General features: G+C 50.8%; 1 protein-coding gene across 1 annotated transcript in view; it reads right to left on the bottom strand.

Moving 5' to 3' along the window:
• The window catches only part of MCPH1 (microcephalin 1), a 107,214-nt gene extending 102,657 nt beyond the window's left edge, over positions 1 to 4,557 (bottom strand). Inside the window, exons 1-3 of the mRNA XM_054720198.1 lie at positions 4,471 to 4,557; positions 2,920 to 3,011; positions 743 to 861 (exon numbers count right to left, since the gene is read on the bottom strand). Of these exons, the coding sequence (XP_054576173.1) occupies positions 743 to 861; positions 2,920 to 3,011; positions 4,471 to 4,510 (251 nt within the window). The 5' untranslated portion in view covers positions 4,511 to 4,557. The remainder of the gene's footprint in view (positions 1 to 742; positions 862 to 2,919; positions 3,012 to 4,470) is intronic.
• Between the last annotated feature and the right edge of the window lie 11,604 nt (positions 4,558 to 16,161).

The following is a 16,161-nucleotide window of genomic DNA, read 5'->3' as shown; positions in this document are numbered from 1 at the left end:
TTTGCGTTCCTCACCCTGTACGACAGCAACTTGGCAGAGTGCCCTCTAGCACTCCGGGACCCCTCGGGGGATGTCGGAGAGCCGGTTTTGGCCCGATCCCCGCAGGCCAGGCCAAGGGACTCCACCTGCAGGAGGGACCCTGCTCACTCCGCAGATGCTGGGGAGGGACCGTGGGAGGTTAGCTCCAGGGCGTGTCCGGCCCTTCTCGCCCAGTCCCGCTGGCCACCTTCTAATTAATTTCCTTTCAATGTGCACGAATCCATGCACCAGGTCACTAGTGTCTTTATAAGAATTGATTAGAACACAGACACTCAGGCACAGCCATCTGCAGACCAAGCAGAGAGGCCTCAGAAGAAACCTGCCTTGCCAGAACCTGACCCCGAACACCAGCCCCCAGAACAGTGAGAATTACAGGTCTGTTGTTCCTGTCGGTGGAAGGTTGTTATGGCCACCCAGGCAGCAGCTGATACAATCACTTCATGACATCTGCTCCCTTATTGTTTCCTGAGCCCTCAAAGCACAAGCTCTGGGCTGTGTGCTCCTTCCCCTCTGGGGGGCGGTGGGGGGGGGGGAGGGGGGAGGCTGTAACCTCCCTCCAACTTGGAAACTGAGGCTTGAGGGTGTCCAATGACGTGTCCAGCGCGAGGCAGATGGCAAGCAAGCACCACCTGGTTCTGTGATCTATGCGAAATGTACTGCTCTGCTTCCCAACACTAGCTCCTCAAGGGAAGAAAGGACTTACTTTTCAACCCAGAGCACAGAGACGAGCTTGACGCCTCTCTCTCGGGCTTTGTCCCAGGTGCGTGGGTATCCGTCTTTGAACACAACATGAGTTACGTGCTTGTTAAAAGTTTTTGAGACCTGTAGATAAAGTGCAGGGAAAAAAATTACATTACTACTATTTGCACACAATTTCATAAAGTAAGTATAAGCGAGTGCCATTCATGGAGAGAGATGCAAAATAAGCAACAAAACAGCAAACTGTACCAACCTATAAAAAGGGTAATACTGGACGGGCAAAAGTCGGTTTACTGTTATTCACATGAAAAACTACAGGAATTAACAAATAACAATGCGAGAATAAACTGTTTCGCGTACCCACAACTGTAAACCTACTTTTGCCCCTGAACATCCCCACCTCTTGAATGTATTCCAGCACTGCAAAGTTGGTTAACATGAAAAAAACAAACCAATGATTATTCACTACATTAACAAAATAAAAGATCATTATGATCATCTCAGTAGATGCATACAACACACCCGACAAAACTCACAAGTTTATTCCAAGGACAATTCTTAGTAAATGAGGAGCTCAATGCTGGTACAAAATGCACTAGCCTTGACTACCTCAAGTTCCCGTGTGGTACACCTAAAATCTGTTGGATATTCCCAATGTCCCAACTTCACAACCTTCCCGTTAAACACCTGTTCCCTCCCCTGCATTCCCCACTTGACCAACAGCATCACACCTCCAAGTAACCAATGGCAGGGTCCGTATTCTCACCTTAGAGTCCTCCTCCCTCATAAGCACAAGACCAACTGTTGCATAAATTCTACTGTGCCAAATTCTTACTGTGGTCTTTTTTCTCCTGTCACTCTCCCACTGTCTTCTTTCCCCTTCATGTTCTAATAACTCCCCAAATTATGTACCAGAGGTCTATCATACGGAGCAATGGTCAGGTGAATTTGTTACATGTACAATGGTGAGGTGAATCTGTTACTCACATGTACAATGGTGAGGCGAATTTGTTACTCATATGTAGCAATGGTAAGGTGAATCTGTTACATGTAGCAATGGTGAGGTGAATTTGTTACTCACATGTACAATGGTGAGGTGAATATGTTACTCACATGTAGCAATGGAATGATAAATGTTACATGTAGCAATGGTGAGATGAATTTGTTATGCACATGTAGCAATGGAAAGATGTTACATGTACAATGGTGAAGTGAATTTGTTACTCACATATAGCAATGGTGAGGTGAATTTGTTACTCACACGTAGCAATGGAAAGATAAATGTTACATGTAGCAATAGTGAGGTGAATCTGTTACTCACATGTACAATGGTGAGGTGAATCTGTTACTCACATGTACAATGGTGAGGTGAATTTGTTACTCACATGTACAATGGTGAGGTGAATCTGTTACTCACATGTACAATGGTGAGGTGAATCTGTTACTCACATGTACAATGGTGAGGTGAACCTGTTACTCACATGTACAATGGTGAGGTGAATCTGTTACTCACATGTACAATGGTGAGGTGAATCTGTTACTCACATGTACAATGGTGAGGTGAATCTGTTACTCACATGTACAATGGTGAGGTGAATCTGTTACTCACATGTACAATGGTGAGGTGAATCTGTTACTCACATGTACAATGGTGAGGTGAATCTGTTACTCACATGTACAATGGTGAGGTGAATCTGTTACTCACATGTACAATGGTGAGGTGAATCTGTTACTCACATGTACAATGGTGAGGTGAATCTGTTACTCACATGTACAATGGTGAGGTGAATCTGTTACTCACATGTACAATGGTGAGGTGAATCTGTTACTCACATGTACAATGGTGAGGTGAATCTGTTACTCACATGTACAATGGTGAGGTGAATCTGTTACTCACATGTACAATGGTGAGGTGAATCTGTTACTCACATGTACAATGGTGAGGTGAATCTGTTACTCACATGTACAATGGTGAGGTGAATCTGTTACTCACATGTACAATGGTGAGGTGAATCTGTTACTCACATGTACAATGGTCAGGTGAATCTGTTACTCACATGTACAATGGTGAGGTGAATCTGTTACTCACATGTACAATGGTCAGGTGAATATGTTACTCACATGTACAATGGTGAGGTGAATTTGTTACTCACATGTACAATGGTGAGATGAATTTCTTACCTTTGCCCCCATTTCCACAAGTTGGTTTGTAAATGTCTTTGAATAATTTTCTGTTCCATTGGCTGACCACACTTCAACATAAGCTACTACATCTGAAAACAAACAAGGTGTTAGCATGAAATATATTGAAATTCCATCATCCCTTGCCCAAGTATTTCAATACATTTCTCTCTTGTTATACTTACACTAATCTTTTTTTAATTTCTTCAATTACAAGCCTATTCAAAATAGCATATGTGCTATTATGGTTCTTAAAAATTTCAAGCAAAGGCCGAAACCGGTTTGGCTCAGTGGACAGAGCGTCGGCCTGCAGACTGAAAGGTCCCAGGTTCGATTCCGGTCAAGGGCATGTACCTTGGTTGCGGGCACATCCCCAGTAGGGGGTGTGCAGGAGGCAGCTGATTGATGATTCTCTCTCATCGATGTTTCTAACTCTCTATCCCTCTCTCTTCCTCTCTGTAAAAAATCAATAAAATATATTTAAAAAAAATTTCAAGCAAAGGACAACTTTAGTCATACACATGACACCGTTTACATTATGAACACTCAATGCTCCCCCCAAATCCCCAAACCAGGCTTAACTTTTCCAGGGCCAGAGTCTGTTTTCTGGAAAGGACTGGACAGTAAATGTTTCAGACTCAGGAGCAGAGCTGTATTCCAATAAAACTTTACAAACAACGAAGTTTGAAATTTTCATCTGTCATCCTTCTAAACCATTTAAAAAAGTAAGGAACAGTGGTAGCTTGCAGCCCTGCAAGAACAGGCAGCACTGGCAGACCTGGGCCGGGGGCAGGCCATTGTGCAGACCCGGCTCCAGGGGCTTCTCAACAAGGTGAGCAACGCAGAAGGGACGTCAGGTGGACGTCACGTCACAGAAATGCCCACGTGAGAAAGCGGGACGGCGGACAGCTAGTCCGAGTTTAGGGAGAGCCTTGTCTTCTCTTCCCACGCTACGGTCCGGACACCACTCCAGGCCCCTCCGCGCGGACCCACCACGCATCGCCCCTTCTCCCAACACCGCCCGCCGCTCCCATCCCCCTGGGGCTCCACCCAGGTGCCCTCCCGGGTCAGGAGCAGGCTCCGTGCTCCCATCACGGGGCGCGGACTGGCTCTGCGCGGGGCAGCGGCGGGGTGAGGCGGGGTTTGCACGCTCCGGCCTCAGTTTCCCCGCCTGCGAAGTGAGGTGACGCCGAGTTGCTGGCGACACGACAGCGTCACTCCGCACGTGGGCCGCTCCCGGGCACAGGTCCCCAGGGCGGGCCGCGGTGTCGGCATGAATGACAGGGGCTCACGTGGCCGCGGACGGCTTTTCCCAGCGTCAGTCACCCGCGCCCCTGAAGCCACCGGCCACGCCACGGCGCGGGGGCCGGGGAAGCGGAATATCAGTGCCCGTGGGGCTGGGGGCGGTCCGCCTCCCCGCCAGCCCAGGCGGCGCCACACGTCCCGAACCCGGGACAGCCCCACACACGCCACGCGGGCCGGGCTGGCTTCCGGGGGGCCCGGAGCTCCCCGCCCGCCCGCCCGCCCGCCCCCAGGAGAACCGGCCCTCACCTTTCAGGACCGAGCCCCGCGGGGTCGCGGGGGCCGCCATGAGGGGCGGAGGGAGCCGCACCGCCGACCGCGCCGAGCCCGACCACGCATGCGCCAGGCGGGCGCGCCGCTCCCCTCCGGCCCCGGGAAGTCCGCTCCCCGGGTGTCTCGGCGGCCGAGGGCGAAGGCGGGGACCCCCGGGGGCTGGGGACGGGGCGTCTCCTGCGCTGAGTCGGCCGCGCCTCTCGCGTCCCCGCGGGTCCGGGTCCTGCTCCGCGAGGCCTTCGCTCTGTCCTCTCGTCCGTTAGGAGGGCGGACGGCCCGTGAGGCCCGAGCCGAGCCCCTCTGCGCCCAAAGGCGACTCCGACGCTCTGGGCGCCGCACCTGGGCCCACCTGGGAGCGGGGCGCGGGAGGGCGTCGTCCGCTCAGGCCCGCGGGGGCCGCGGAGTAACCGCCCGGAGCGCGCCTCGCCTCGGGTCCCCGCGCTCCCCAGCGCCGCCCTGTCGTCCGCGCGCGGAATGGCCGCTCGGGACGCCGGCGCGAGTGGGGTCGCCTCGCGGGGGCCCCTGTCAATCAACTCCGCAACTCGCGAACCCCGGGGCGGAAGCCGCCTGACCCGGCCGGACGGGCTCCGCGGTCTGCCTTCAAACCGCCCGCCCGCGGGGCCCCGCCCACCCCGCGCAGGGCGCAGGCGCAGGCGCAGCCCCGCCCCGAGGCTCTGCGCAGGCGCCGCCAGGAGCACACGCCGGGCGGGTCCACCAGGGAGGGCGCCCCTTGCTGTCAGGTCACTCTGTCCGGACCTGACGTCCCGCTTTTGGCGGGACAGTCCCGATTTTCAACAATTTGTCCCGCGTCCCGCGGCGTTTTAAAAAAGTCCCGATTTTTGGAAAGAATGCACGACAAGCTAGGGAACAGCGGGAGAACGGGAAGGAAAGTTCTATGAAAATTTTTGTTGCTCCATATAGACCAAATTTTTAATCAAGAACCCCCCCCTCCCCACCCCTGTCAATGGTGTCCCGCTTTACCAATGTTAAAATCTGGTCATCTTACCTTAGTTCCATTTACTGTCTCTGAGACCCGGGGTCAGTTAAAGGATCGCTGTCTTCTGCATTAAAGAATGACACAAATGCGTGAAAACGTTCATTCCCAGGGGTGGGTAGGGCTGGGAGGAGGGGCGGGGGAAGAGAGAGGACAGATGGGAGTTGTCTGTAATGCCATCAACAACAAAAAATGTATTTAAAAAACCCACTTTCATTTCTAGGGCTTGCAGTACCAACCTTTGGTCTGTCGTGCAGATTAAACACACTCCATTCCAAGCTCAATGGAAGTCACGACCTGAAGAGTAACAGGGCCCCTTGTAACCTGGGGGTCAGAGGACCGGCTCCCTCTGGGATCAGCTGGGTGGATCTGGTTTGGAGACTTGTCTCCAGATATCTCACAGCCAACCATCTATGAGCTATGGATGAGCTACTAAAACTCCCCGAGCTTCACCTTACAGCTACGGCTTACCGATGTATCATCAGTCCATCCTACCTGGGCGGTGAGTGCATCACCTTACATACACTTTTCCCTCCTGGATTCTCACTAAAATCCTGTTACTGTAGAGGTATTTACCGTGGTAACCTGGAGACTAACTGCCTCCCCCCTCACCGTCCCCCCCCCCCCCAGCTCCCTGAGGGTTTAGCAAGGCTTTCTCTTGTTTCACGTGATATCATGCCATGCTCAAAACAGCCCTGTTGCATAGAAAATGTAATTATAGGCATCATACATAGAACTGTTATACAAGCATATAAATATGACCTTATCACCCTGTTAAGCAACAGAAATGGAACCAAGTACATTTTAAGGGTCTAATCGGCTTGACTGAAAGAGTCACAGGTGAGGCGGCACCCCATCCCATCCAGCCAGCAGGAAGGAGCTCTGGAGGCTTGGGACTCAGGAAGGCTTTTAAAAACACAGAGGGGATGGGACCGGGAAATCCCACCTTTTAAAAAAGGATTATGTCAGGTAAGTCACCCTTCTTGGGGGACAGCTGGGGCTGTTAGGAGGATTTAAATTTAAGTTTTGGATATTAACACCTCCTTGATGCTGACTAGGAGATGCCAAACTGGCGGCTAAGCTTACAGTCCTGCGAAGACTGGAACTAGAATTAAGTCTTGGTTTGCAGATGTGGGGCTTAGCATAAGTGTCTGTATTTTGGGCCTGTTGTTTCTTTATTATTATTACTAGAGGCCCAGTGCATGAAATTCGTGCACTCGTGGGGTGGGTCTGGCAGCATCAAGCCCCCGCTGGTGCCTGTGGGACCCCAGGCCTCGGTGTGCGGAGCTGCAGGACCTGCCTCTGCGCCGCACACACAGTGTCAAGCCCCTGCCCGCCCACGCGTGCCTCGCATGCAGCCCCGCCCACCCGCGTGCACCTGCTGCACACGCAGCCTCCTGATGATGGGTTGTTATGGCATGAGGGTATCGCAACCACATAGGCTTTTATTATATATGATTATTACTGAATTTATTGGGGTGACCTTGGCCAGTAAAATTATATAGGTTTCAGGTGTACAATTTTATAATATATTCTCTATATTTGTATTGTGTGTTCACCACCCCAAGTCAAGTCTCCTTCCATCACCATTTATCCCTCCTATACCCTCTCTACTTCCCCCCACATCCCCTTCCCCTCTGGTAATCACTGTACTGTTGTCTGTGTCTATGAGGTTGCTTGCTTGTTTGTTATTGTTGTTTGGCTCAATCCCTTCATCTTTGTCTCCCATCCCTGCAACTCTCCTCCCCTCTGACAGATGTCAGTCTGTTCTCTGTATCTAAGAGTCGGTTTCTATTTTGTTTGTTAGTTTATTTTGTTCCTTAGATTCCACATATAAGTGAAATCATATAGTACTTGTCTTTCTCTGACGGGCTTATTTCACCTAGCACAATGCTTTACAGGTCCACCCCTTCTGTCCCAAAGGTTTCCTTCCTTTTTTCTGCCGAGTAACATTCCGTGGTGTAAATGTACCCCTGCTTTTTTATCTACTCACCACTGATGGGCACTTGGCTGCTTCCATAGCTTGGCAAAATAACGCTGCAATGAACATGGGGTGCATATAGTCTTTCAAATTCGTGTTTCAGGTTTCTTCAAATACATTCCCAGAAGTAGAATCACTGGGTCATAAGGCAGTTTCGTGTTTAACTTTTGAGGTAACACCATACTGCTTTCCACAGTGGCTGCACCAGTCTGCATTCCCACCAGCAGTGCACAAGGGTTCCCTTTTCTCCACATCCTCACCAACACTTGTTGTTTGTTGATTTACTGATGATAGCCATTCTGACAGGTGTGAGGTGATATCTCATTGTGGTTTTAATTTGCATCTCTCTGATTCATGACATTGAATTAATTCATTCCATTCCCCCAAATGGCCTTCTGTATGTCCTCTTTGGAAAAGTATTCAGGTCCTTTGCCCATTTTTCAAATTGGATTTTTTTTTTTTTGGTGTTGAGTTTTATAAGTTCTTTGTAAATCTTGGATATCTTGGATATTAACACCTTATCAGATGTATTATTGGCGAATATGTTCTCCCATTCAGTGGGTTGTTTTTCATTTTGTTGATGGTTTCCTTTGCTGTGCAAAAACATTTTAGTTTGATGTAGTCCCATTTGTTTATTTTTTCTTTTGTTTCCCTCACCTGAGGTGATATATCAGAAAAAATATTGCTGTGAGAAATGTCTGAGATTTTACCGCCTATGGTTTCTCCCAGGATTTTTATGGTTTCATGTCTAACATTAAAGCTGTTGGTTTTTCTTAACTGAACCACAAGAGGGGCTACCTTGACAAGCCCTACAAACTCATTAACTGAAAGTAACCACACAGGATGTGTTAATCATAAAAATTCCTCACTCAGCGGGTAATGATGGGACGTCACATCCTAATGCCTACATGATAGGTTAAGCTTTACCTTGATCAATCCCGGCCCATTGTTTTTGTATACAATGGAACCTCGATTCTCAAACTTAATTCATTCCGGAAGGCTGTTCAAGAAGGGATTTGTTCGAAAACCAAAACATTTTTTTCCATTAGATATAATGTAAGCCCGGCCGGTGTGGTTCAGGGCTTGAGCATCGACCTATGAACCAGGAGATCATGGTTTGATTCCCGGTCAAGGGCACATGTCCGGGTTGTGGGCTCAATCCCCAGTATGGACGTGCAGGATGAGGCCAATCAATGACTCTCTCTCATCATTGATGTTTCTATCTCTCCCTCTCCCTTCCTCTCTAAAATAAATACAAATATATATTTTAAAAATAAATAATGTAAATTGAATTAATTCATTCCATTCCCCCAAATGATGCCCTGTTTTAGCCTTTCTTCTATACCATACATGTCTAATGTACTGTGTAACCTACAAACAAACACTTCTTTTCTTACATTTGTCAAATCACCCCCCTCTTGGCCTTAAAGCAGTCACTGTCAGCACCCGGCCCAGGGTGTCTCCCAGGCTGTCAGGTGCAGCAGCTTCACTTCCCCTGTCCCGATGCTGCCACTGGCTCCCTGCTTCTCCTTGATCCAAATCAGCAACCGTTCTTCTGCCAGGGGCATGGACCGAGTTTCCTTTAAATTGTCAACCAAATGAAAAATGACAACAACCAATACAACAACAGCTGTCTGTTGTGAATGAATCATTTATACCTATTTCTTTTTTTTGTCAGATCAGCAACATATATATTTTTTGGTGTGCTGCAGAATTTTAGTAACTCGTGTATGTGCTATGAAATGAAAAAGCTTGAAAATCACTGCGCTACGTGATTGACAATCATTTCTGTGAAAGATGGGATGATTTTAATACAGAATTCCTAATGGCTATGAAAATACTGCTGGTACCGGCTTCCTTCTGTCACCCAGGACCCAGCTTCCCTCACAGTCCTGGCTTCATCCAGAAGGTCGTCCAGAAGGACATCTGGACATCTGGTCTAATTAGCATATTATGCTTTTAAATATATATATATATTAGAGGCCCGATGCATGAATTCGTGCATGGATGGGGTCCAGCCAGCCTGGCCAGGGGGAGGGGACATGGGTGGTTGGCCGGCCTGCCTGCTGGTCGAACTCCTGGTCGAGGGGACAATTTGCATATTAGCCTTTTATTATATAGGATATATACTGAGTGGCCAGATTATTATGCATTCAGAGATCATGATAATCTGGCTACTCAGTGTATAGAAATGTTTAAAAATACCTAAAAAATGTTAAGAAGGTTTTAAAATGTTTATATTAACTTTCCTTGAAACTTAAAGTGTGATATTAAGGACACATTCCCCATTGCCCTGAAGCATGTGTACCTCACAGATGAGGATTTGAACTTCAGTTACTGACTCAGAGTGACTTGCCAAGATAACCATTTGAGTGAGTGATGTACTCCCCCTAGATAACCACATGTAGCCCCTCACCCTGTTTGAGATGAACATGTGTGCATTGACGTAATTCATCGATAGCCACCTGATCTTCTGCGGGTACGAAACAGGCTTTAAAAATGGGTCCTGATCAGCCAACAGTGCTCGCCTGTGGAGACAGCCACAAAGGTACGTCCTTTTGTCAGTCCTGCAAGCGACGCCCCTCTGCTCCATGCCCCGCTTCCTGCCAGACGACTGAATGGCTAGTACCTCCCGATTGAGACGTGACTGAGCCCTCGGGTGAGGAACGCCAGCCCCCTGCATCCGGACTAGACCAGTCTGGGTGCCGGACCCCAGAGGACAGCACCACCGGGACCCCCAATTAAGCCTGTACCCGCAGCATCAGGAACTTGTGTGAGTAATAAAGTGCTATGTGATCTGCAACTGCATCTGTGTCATGTGGTGTAATTCCTCCGGCAGTTAATTGAATTCTTGTGCGTACGCTTAAAATTTAAATGAAAGCCTCTGGTCTTTTTGGTCCTAGGCCTGCCCTTGGTCCTGCTGGCATGGAGTAGCCTCTTCGCCAGCAACTACTTGAATGTCCCAACTCCTTCGCGGTTAAAGTTTATCTCAAGGGACGCCTTGGGTAACACCCCAGATCCTTTCCCGGGATCTACTTGGGACAAAATGCTACACGGAAAACATCCTTATTCCTTATTTAAGCTGGAAAGATATTTACTCTGCCCAGAATAGAGTCTCCAGGGTAAAGGTGTTTAGATTTAGTGCTGTTTTAGGGACAGTTTCAGGCTGTAACAAAAAGCCCTGCTTATACAAAAGGCAAAATTTGCCCTGGCTGGCGTAGCTCAGCTGGTTGGGTCATACCGTGCACCAAAGGTGGTGGTTTGGTTCCTGTCAGGGCACGTGCCCGGTTGTGGGTCGGTTCCTGCCAGGGCACGTGCCCGGTTGTGGGTCGGTTCCTGCCAGGGCACGTGCCCGGTTGTGGGTCGGTTCCTGTCAGGGCACGTGCCCGGTTGTGGGTCGGTTCCTGTCAGGGCACGTGCCCGGTTGTGGGTCGGTTCCTGTCAGGGCACGTGCCCGGTTGTGGGTCGGTTCCTGTCAGGACACGTGCCCGGGTGGTGGTTCGGTTCCCGTTAGGACACGTGCCCGGGTGGTGGTTCGGTTCCTGTCAGGGCACGTGCCCGGGTGGTGGTTCGGTTCCTGTCAGGGCACGTGCCCAGTTGTGGGTCGGTTCCTGTCAGGACACGTGCCCGGGTGGTGGTTCGGTTCCCGTTAGGACACGTGCCCGGGTGGTGGTTCGGTTCCTGTCAGGGCACGTGCCCGGTTGTGGGTCGGTTCCCGTTAGGACACGTGCCGGGTGGTGGTTCGGTTCCCGTTAGGACACGTGCCCGGTTGTGGGTCGGTTCCTGTCAGGGCACGTGCCCGGGTGGTGGTCTCCATCCTGGGGGGAGGGGAGGCAGGCAGGAGGCAACCTGTTGATACACATCGATGTGTCCTTTTCTCTCTCTCAAATCAATAAAAACAGGAGACTTCGCCCTCCCCACGTGGGAGTCTGTACTTGTTCTTCAGTAAGTCTCCATCTTGGCTAAAAAAATAAAAAATAAAATAAAATCAATAAAAAAACATTCTAAAGTAAAATTTAAAAAGGAAAGAAAAGGCTTGAGCCAGCAACAGCATAGAGAGACCCGTGCCTGACACCCAAAACACTAAATCTAAACGATGTTCCATCCGATCCAGCACGGTGGGGCTCACAGAACTAAGGCCACGGCTCAGAATCACAGAGCCTCTCACTCAGGGTCAGGCCTCGAGCATGGCCTGTGGACACCAGCTCCAGGCCCTCGGCGTTTTCAGGCTACACCCCTCCCGTGGCACTCACTGAACACTTTCCGTGTACCATGAACGGCTACATGTAACTATGTGGTAGCGACCTTCTCTCATTTGCTCCACTACCTCCACCTCAGAAGGAGACTGTATAACAGAGTCATCCCAGCTAAGGACTATACGCCTCCGGTCCTGGCCAGTTTGGCTCAGTGGATAGAGTGTCGGCCTGCGGACTAGAGGGTCCCGGGTTCGATTCTGGTCAAGGGCACGTACCTCGGCTGCAGGTTTCCCCCCGGCCCCGGCCCTGGTCGGGGTGCGTGCAGGAGGCAACCAATCGATGTGTTTCTCTCACATCAATGTTCCTCTCTCTCTCTTTCTCTCTCTCTCTCTCCCCCTCCCATCCTCTCTAAAAATCAATGGAATAATATCCTTGGGTGAGGATTTTAATAAAAGGACTATACCATTCCTTATTATGGATAATGTTAGTTGAATTAATAAGTTCAAAGAAACTCAGTCTCTGCAGGAATACATGCTGGTTTAATATTCTGTCATTGCATTTATGGTCAGGGTTTAAAACATTTTTTATTGAATTTATTGGGGTGAGGTTGGTTAATAAAATTATGTCAGTTTCAAGGGTACAATTCTATAACACATCACCGGCATATTCAGGGTTTTAAATAAAAATCACTTAAAGAAAGGAGTTAGCGAAGTCATCTGTGCCTTTTCATGTGCCCTCTCTGCAGAGGAATAGAGAGGAAAGCCGCTTTCCCTGCCAGCCCTCCCCTGAAATAAAGGGCTGGGGACCAGGAAGCCCTGGTCACAAGGCCGCGGAGGCTGAAAACACTGACTCAGCTCTGCAGGAGGGGTGTCTGGGAGGCTGCTCCCTGACAAGCTGATGGCCTGGACAGGAACCAGGCCTGGAGGATCTCTGAGATGTCCCGCAGAAGTGAGATGAAAGATCCAGGGGTCAGCAGGAAGCAGGGAGCCCAGGGCCTGACCTTCCCTGGGACCCCATCCTCACCAGCCCTACAGACACTCGGGGTAAATCGACTGAACGGCAGAACCACTGGTCACTATGACGTGCACTGACCACCAGGGGGCAGATGCTCAAGGCAAGAGCTGCCCCCTGGTGATCAGTGCACTCCCATAGCGGGAGCGCCGCTGGGCTCAGGGCTGGCAAGTGCAGCTGAGGGGATCTGAGACTCTCCCACCTCCACTGCAGCGCTAATGAGCCATGCAGCAGGCAGGATGAGCGGGAGGTGTGTGGTGCCCGGCCGCCTGCCTGCTTCGCACACTGCTACATCTCCCGAGGGGTCCCGGATCGTGAGAGGGCACAGGCCGGGCTGAGGGACCCCACCCATGCACGAGTCTGTGCACCGGGCCTCTAGTCTTACCTAATAAAAGAGAAACATGCAAATTAACCATCACTCCGCTTCGCCCACAGCCAATCAGAGTAAGTATGCAAATTAACCCAACAAAGATGGAGGTTAATTTGCATATGCAGGTGCGGAGCGGTGTGAAGCCTGCTCTGAGCGGAGGGAGCTACTGGAGTGGTGCTCCAGACAGAAGCGAGGACTTGCTGGCTCCCGGTGGGAGCGAGGAGCGGGGACTCCTCCTCCTCCTCCTCCTCCTCCTCCTCCTCCTCCTCCTCCTCCTCCTCCCTGGCTGTGAGTGAAGCCAGGGGAAGGAAGGCCTATTCTTGCACGAATATCGTGCAACGGGCCTCTAGTATAAAATAATACTGACTGTGAACTGTAATTGAAAAATGAACTAAAAAAAGATGGTTTCCCCCCCTCCCATCCCCAAGCTGTTCTAATTGCTGCCTCCACTTGTCTTGTGAACACAGATAGGATCACGTCCCTCCCCTGCTTCGTGTCCTCAGGGTCTCCGCCCACTTTGCTGTCCCTGGCACGTGCGGACTCCTCAGCACGGACTGGGGAGTGCTCGCTTGCCCCTCGCCCGCCTGGCTGCAGGCCTCCATCCTGCTCCTGCCCGTTCCTGAGCTTCTCAGAAATGCCGACTCCTGCCCGCTCCCAGCTCACCGGTTGTTGCTGTGGCCACACAATTGTTTCTCCTCCGCTAGGGGACTCCCCCTCACCATCAAACGCCAATGAAATATTACTTCTTCAGGGGGATTTCCCAGAGTGGACACAGCCCCCGGAGCCTGTAGCCACGGCTGTGTCCACTTTCTTGCTTTAAAAAAAATAATATTTTTTTTATTGATTTCAGAGAGGAAGGGAGAGGGAGAGAGAGAGAAACATCGATGAGAGAGAATCATTGATCAGCTGCCTCCTGCACGCCCCCTACTGGGGATCCAGCCCGCAATCAAATCGAATCCGGGACCCTTCAGTCTTCAGGCCGACGCTCTGTTCACTGAGCCAAATCAGCTAGGGCTGTGTCTGCTTTCTTGACCGCGTCTCCCCATGGCCCCGCTCCCAGCTCCCGTCAGAGTTGTCTCCGTTTAATGAAGGGTCTCACTAGGTCATGATCCTGGCGCTCACGCGATCCCCACCCTCGTAAGTGCCTGCACAGTGAGGCTGCATGAGTGTTGAATGAACAGGTGGATGAAGGAAAGAGGAGACAGAGCTCAGCAGGGCGCCCATTTCCCAGTGACGTGGACGTGCGGCAGGAGAGGGGACGAGGGGGTGACGGAGGCGGCAGGAAACAAGCCCAGGAGCAAGGCCAGAGAAGGAGCTGACCCATCACCAGGCAGGAGGCCACAGTGTCAAAGGTCAAAGGGTCAGCTAATACAGTGGCTCAGAGCTTGAGCATCGACTCAACGTACGGACCAGGAGGTCACAATTCAATTCCCGATCAGGGCATGTGCCTGGGTTGTGGGCTTGATCCCCAGTAGGGGGCGTGCAGGAGGCAGCTAATAAATGATTCTCTCTCATCACTGATGTTTCTATCTCTCTCTCCCTCCCTTCCATGTTGAAATCAATAAAAATGTATTAAAAAACATAAATGTAGTGACAGAGACCATCGGGGACTCTGTTGAGAACATTTCAGGGAAGTGTGGTGTGAGGGCAGGTCTCAGGCTGGGTCCCTGTGAATGAGGGCAGTGAGATGTGCAGAGAATGGGGGTTGAGCTTCCCACCGCGGCCAAGTCGTTGCTGAGCGTGGCCTTCAGAAACTTCAGTTTTGTGCTCCTCATCTGTGACGTGGGAATAATAACGGTACCACCTGCTGGGATGCTGAAGAATCTATAATAATAAAAGCGTAATATGCTAATTAGACCAGACAGCCGAACGGCCTTCTGGATGTCATTCCAGATGTCTTTCTGGACAAAGCCATGGGGGCAGGGGCCGAGGCAGAGGCAGTTAGGGGCGATCAGGCAGGCAGGCGAGCAGTTAGGGGTGATCAGGCAGGCAGAGTGGTTAGGGGCGATCAGGCAGGCAGGGCTGAGGGGACCCCCCACCCGCCCCCTGTGCATGAATTTCGTGCACCGGGCCTCTAGTTAGAAATAAAGAAGCCACAGATATGCCTCGAGGGGATCCTTGATAAAGGGTGGCAGTTGCTATAATCTAGCTCAGTGTCTGCATTTAAATGTGCTGCTCTGAGAGAAGAAAGAGATCTAACTAAAGCGATAGAGCTGATGTAGGTTTAAAAAGTTTACCAGGTACGTTAGTGTGAAACCCTTACATCACAGAGCCTGCCCCAGTGAGAAGTTCTAAAAACTCGTTAAGGAATACCTAATCAGGAGGCTTTGCATCTATCAGTAGTAACCTGTGGAATATTTGAATATAAACCAGTGAATTGTAGACGAGGAATCGCTGTGTGATGTGTTTCCATCGAAGAAGCAACCCCGTCATCGTTATAACGTGTCTCTCTCTAGGCAAAACGTGTCTGCCTTCACCGTGACGATGGTGAACTCCCACTGCTTGGGGAGAGTTCTCAGGTTCGGCATCGGGGTGATCATGTAGAGGACCTGGTCCCTACCCACAGCGCAAACTGGACTGTCATCTGTCTTCTCCACAAAGGGAGAACAGGACCAGGGCTATTCTGCAGCCCAGGACGCGGCCCAGGACCAGCACCCAGGAGGAAAAGCGTCCCACCACGAGGTGGCGCTGCTGCGCTGCGAGAATCCCAGGACCACAAAGCTCATAGGAAACCCCAGCAGGAGGGCGTTTCTGGGGAACCGCCCACAGCCACCCTGCGCCCCCACCTCCACCGGGGAGACTGGCCTGACTCTCCGGTGCTGGACGACAGCGAGCGCGTTGCAATTCAGCTCATCGTGTGCATGTGACTCACAGCCCATCGCTCAGACCCCGACATTCGTACACAGCTGCTCGGGGGCCATGTAGAGATCATGCACACACACACGCACATACTATAACATAGATGCTATATGTCCATTTTAGCACATGTGCAAGGACTAGTACCATGAACCGAGGTGAGACAGGGAAACAGGGTCACACCTTATCGCTTTAAAAATATAGGGTGTCACGCTCTGAGTAACTTTAAAGGCAGCGTTGCTTAAAATGCATTTCATTT

Source organism: Eptesicus fuscus, chromosome 8 (assembly GCF_027574615.1).
Source record: "Eptesicus fuscus isolate TK198812 chromosome 8, DD_ASM_mEF_20220401, whole genome shotgun sequence".
NCBI classification, from domain to species: domain Eukaryota; kingdom Metazoa; phylum Chordata; class Mammalia; order Chiroptera; family Vespertilionidae; genus Eptesicus; species Eptesicus fuscus.
Note: the sequence above shows the minus strand (reverse complement) of the source record. Positions and strands in the feature narration are given on the sequence as shown.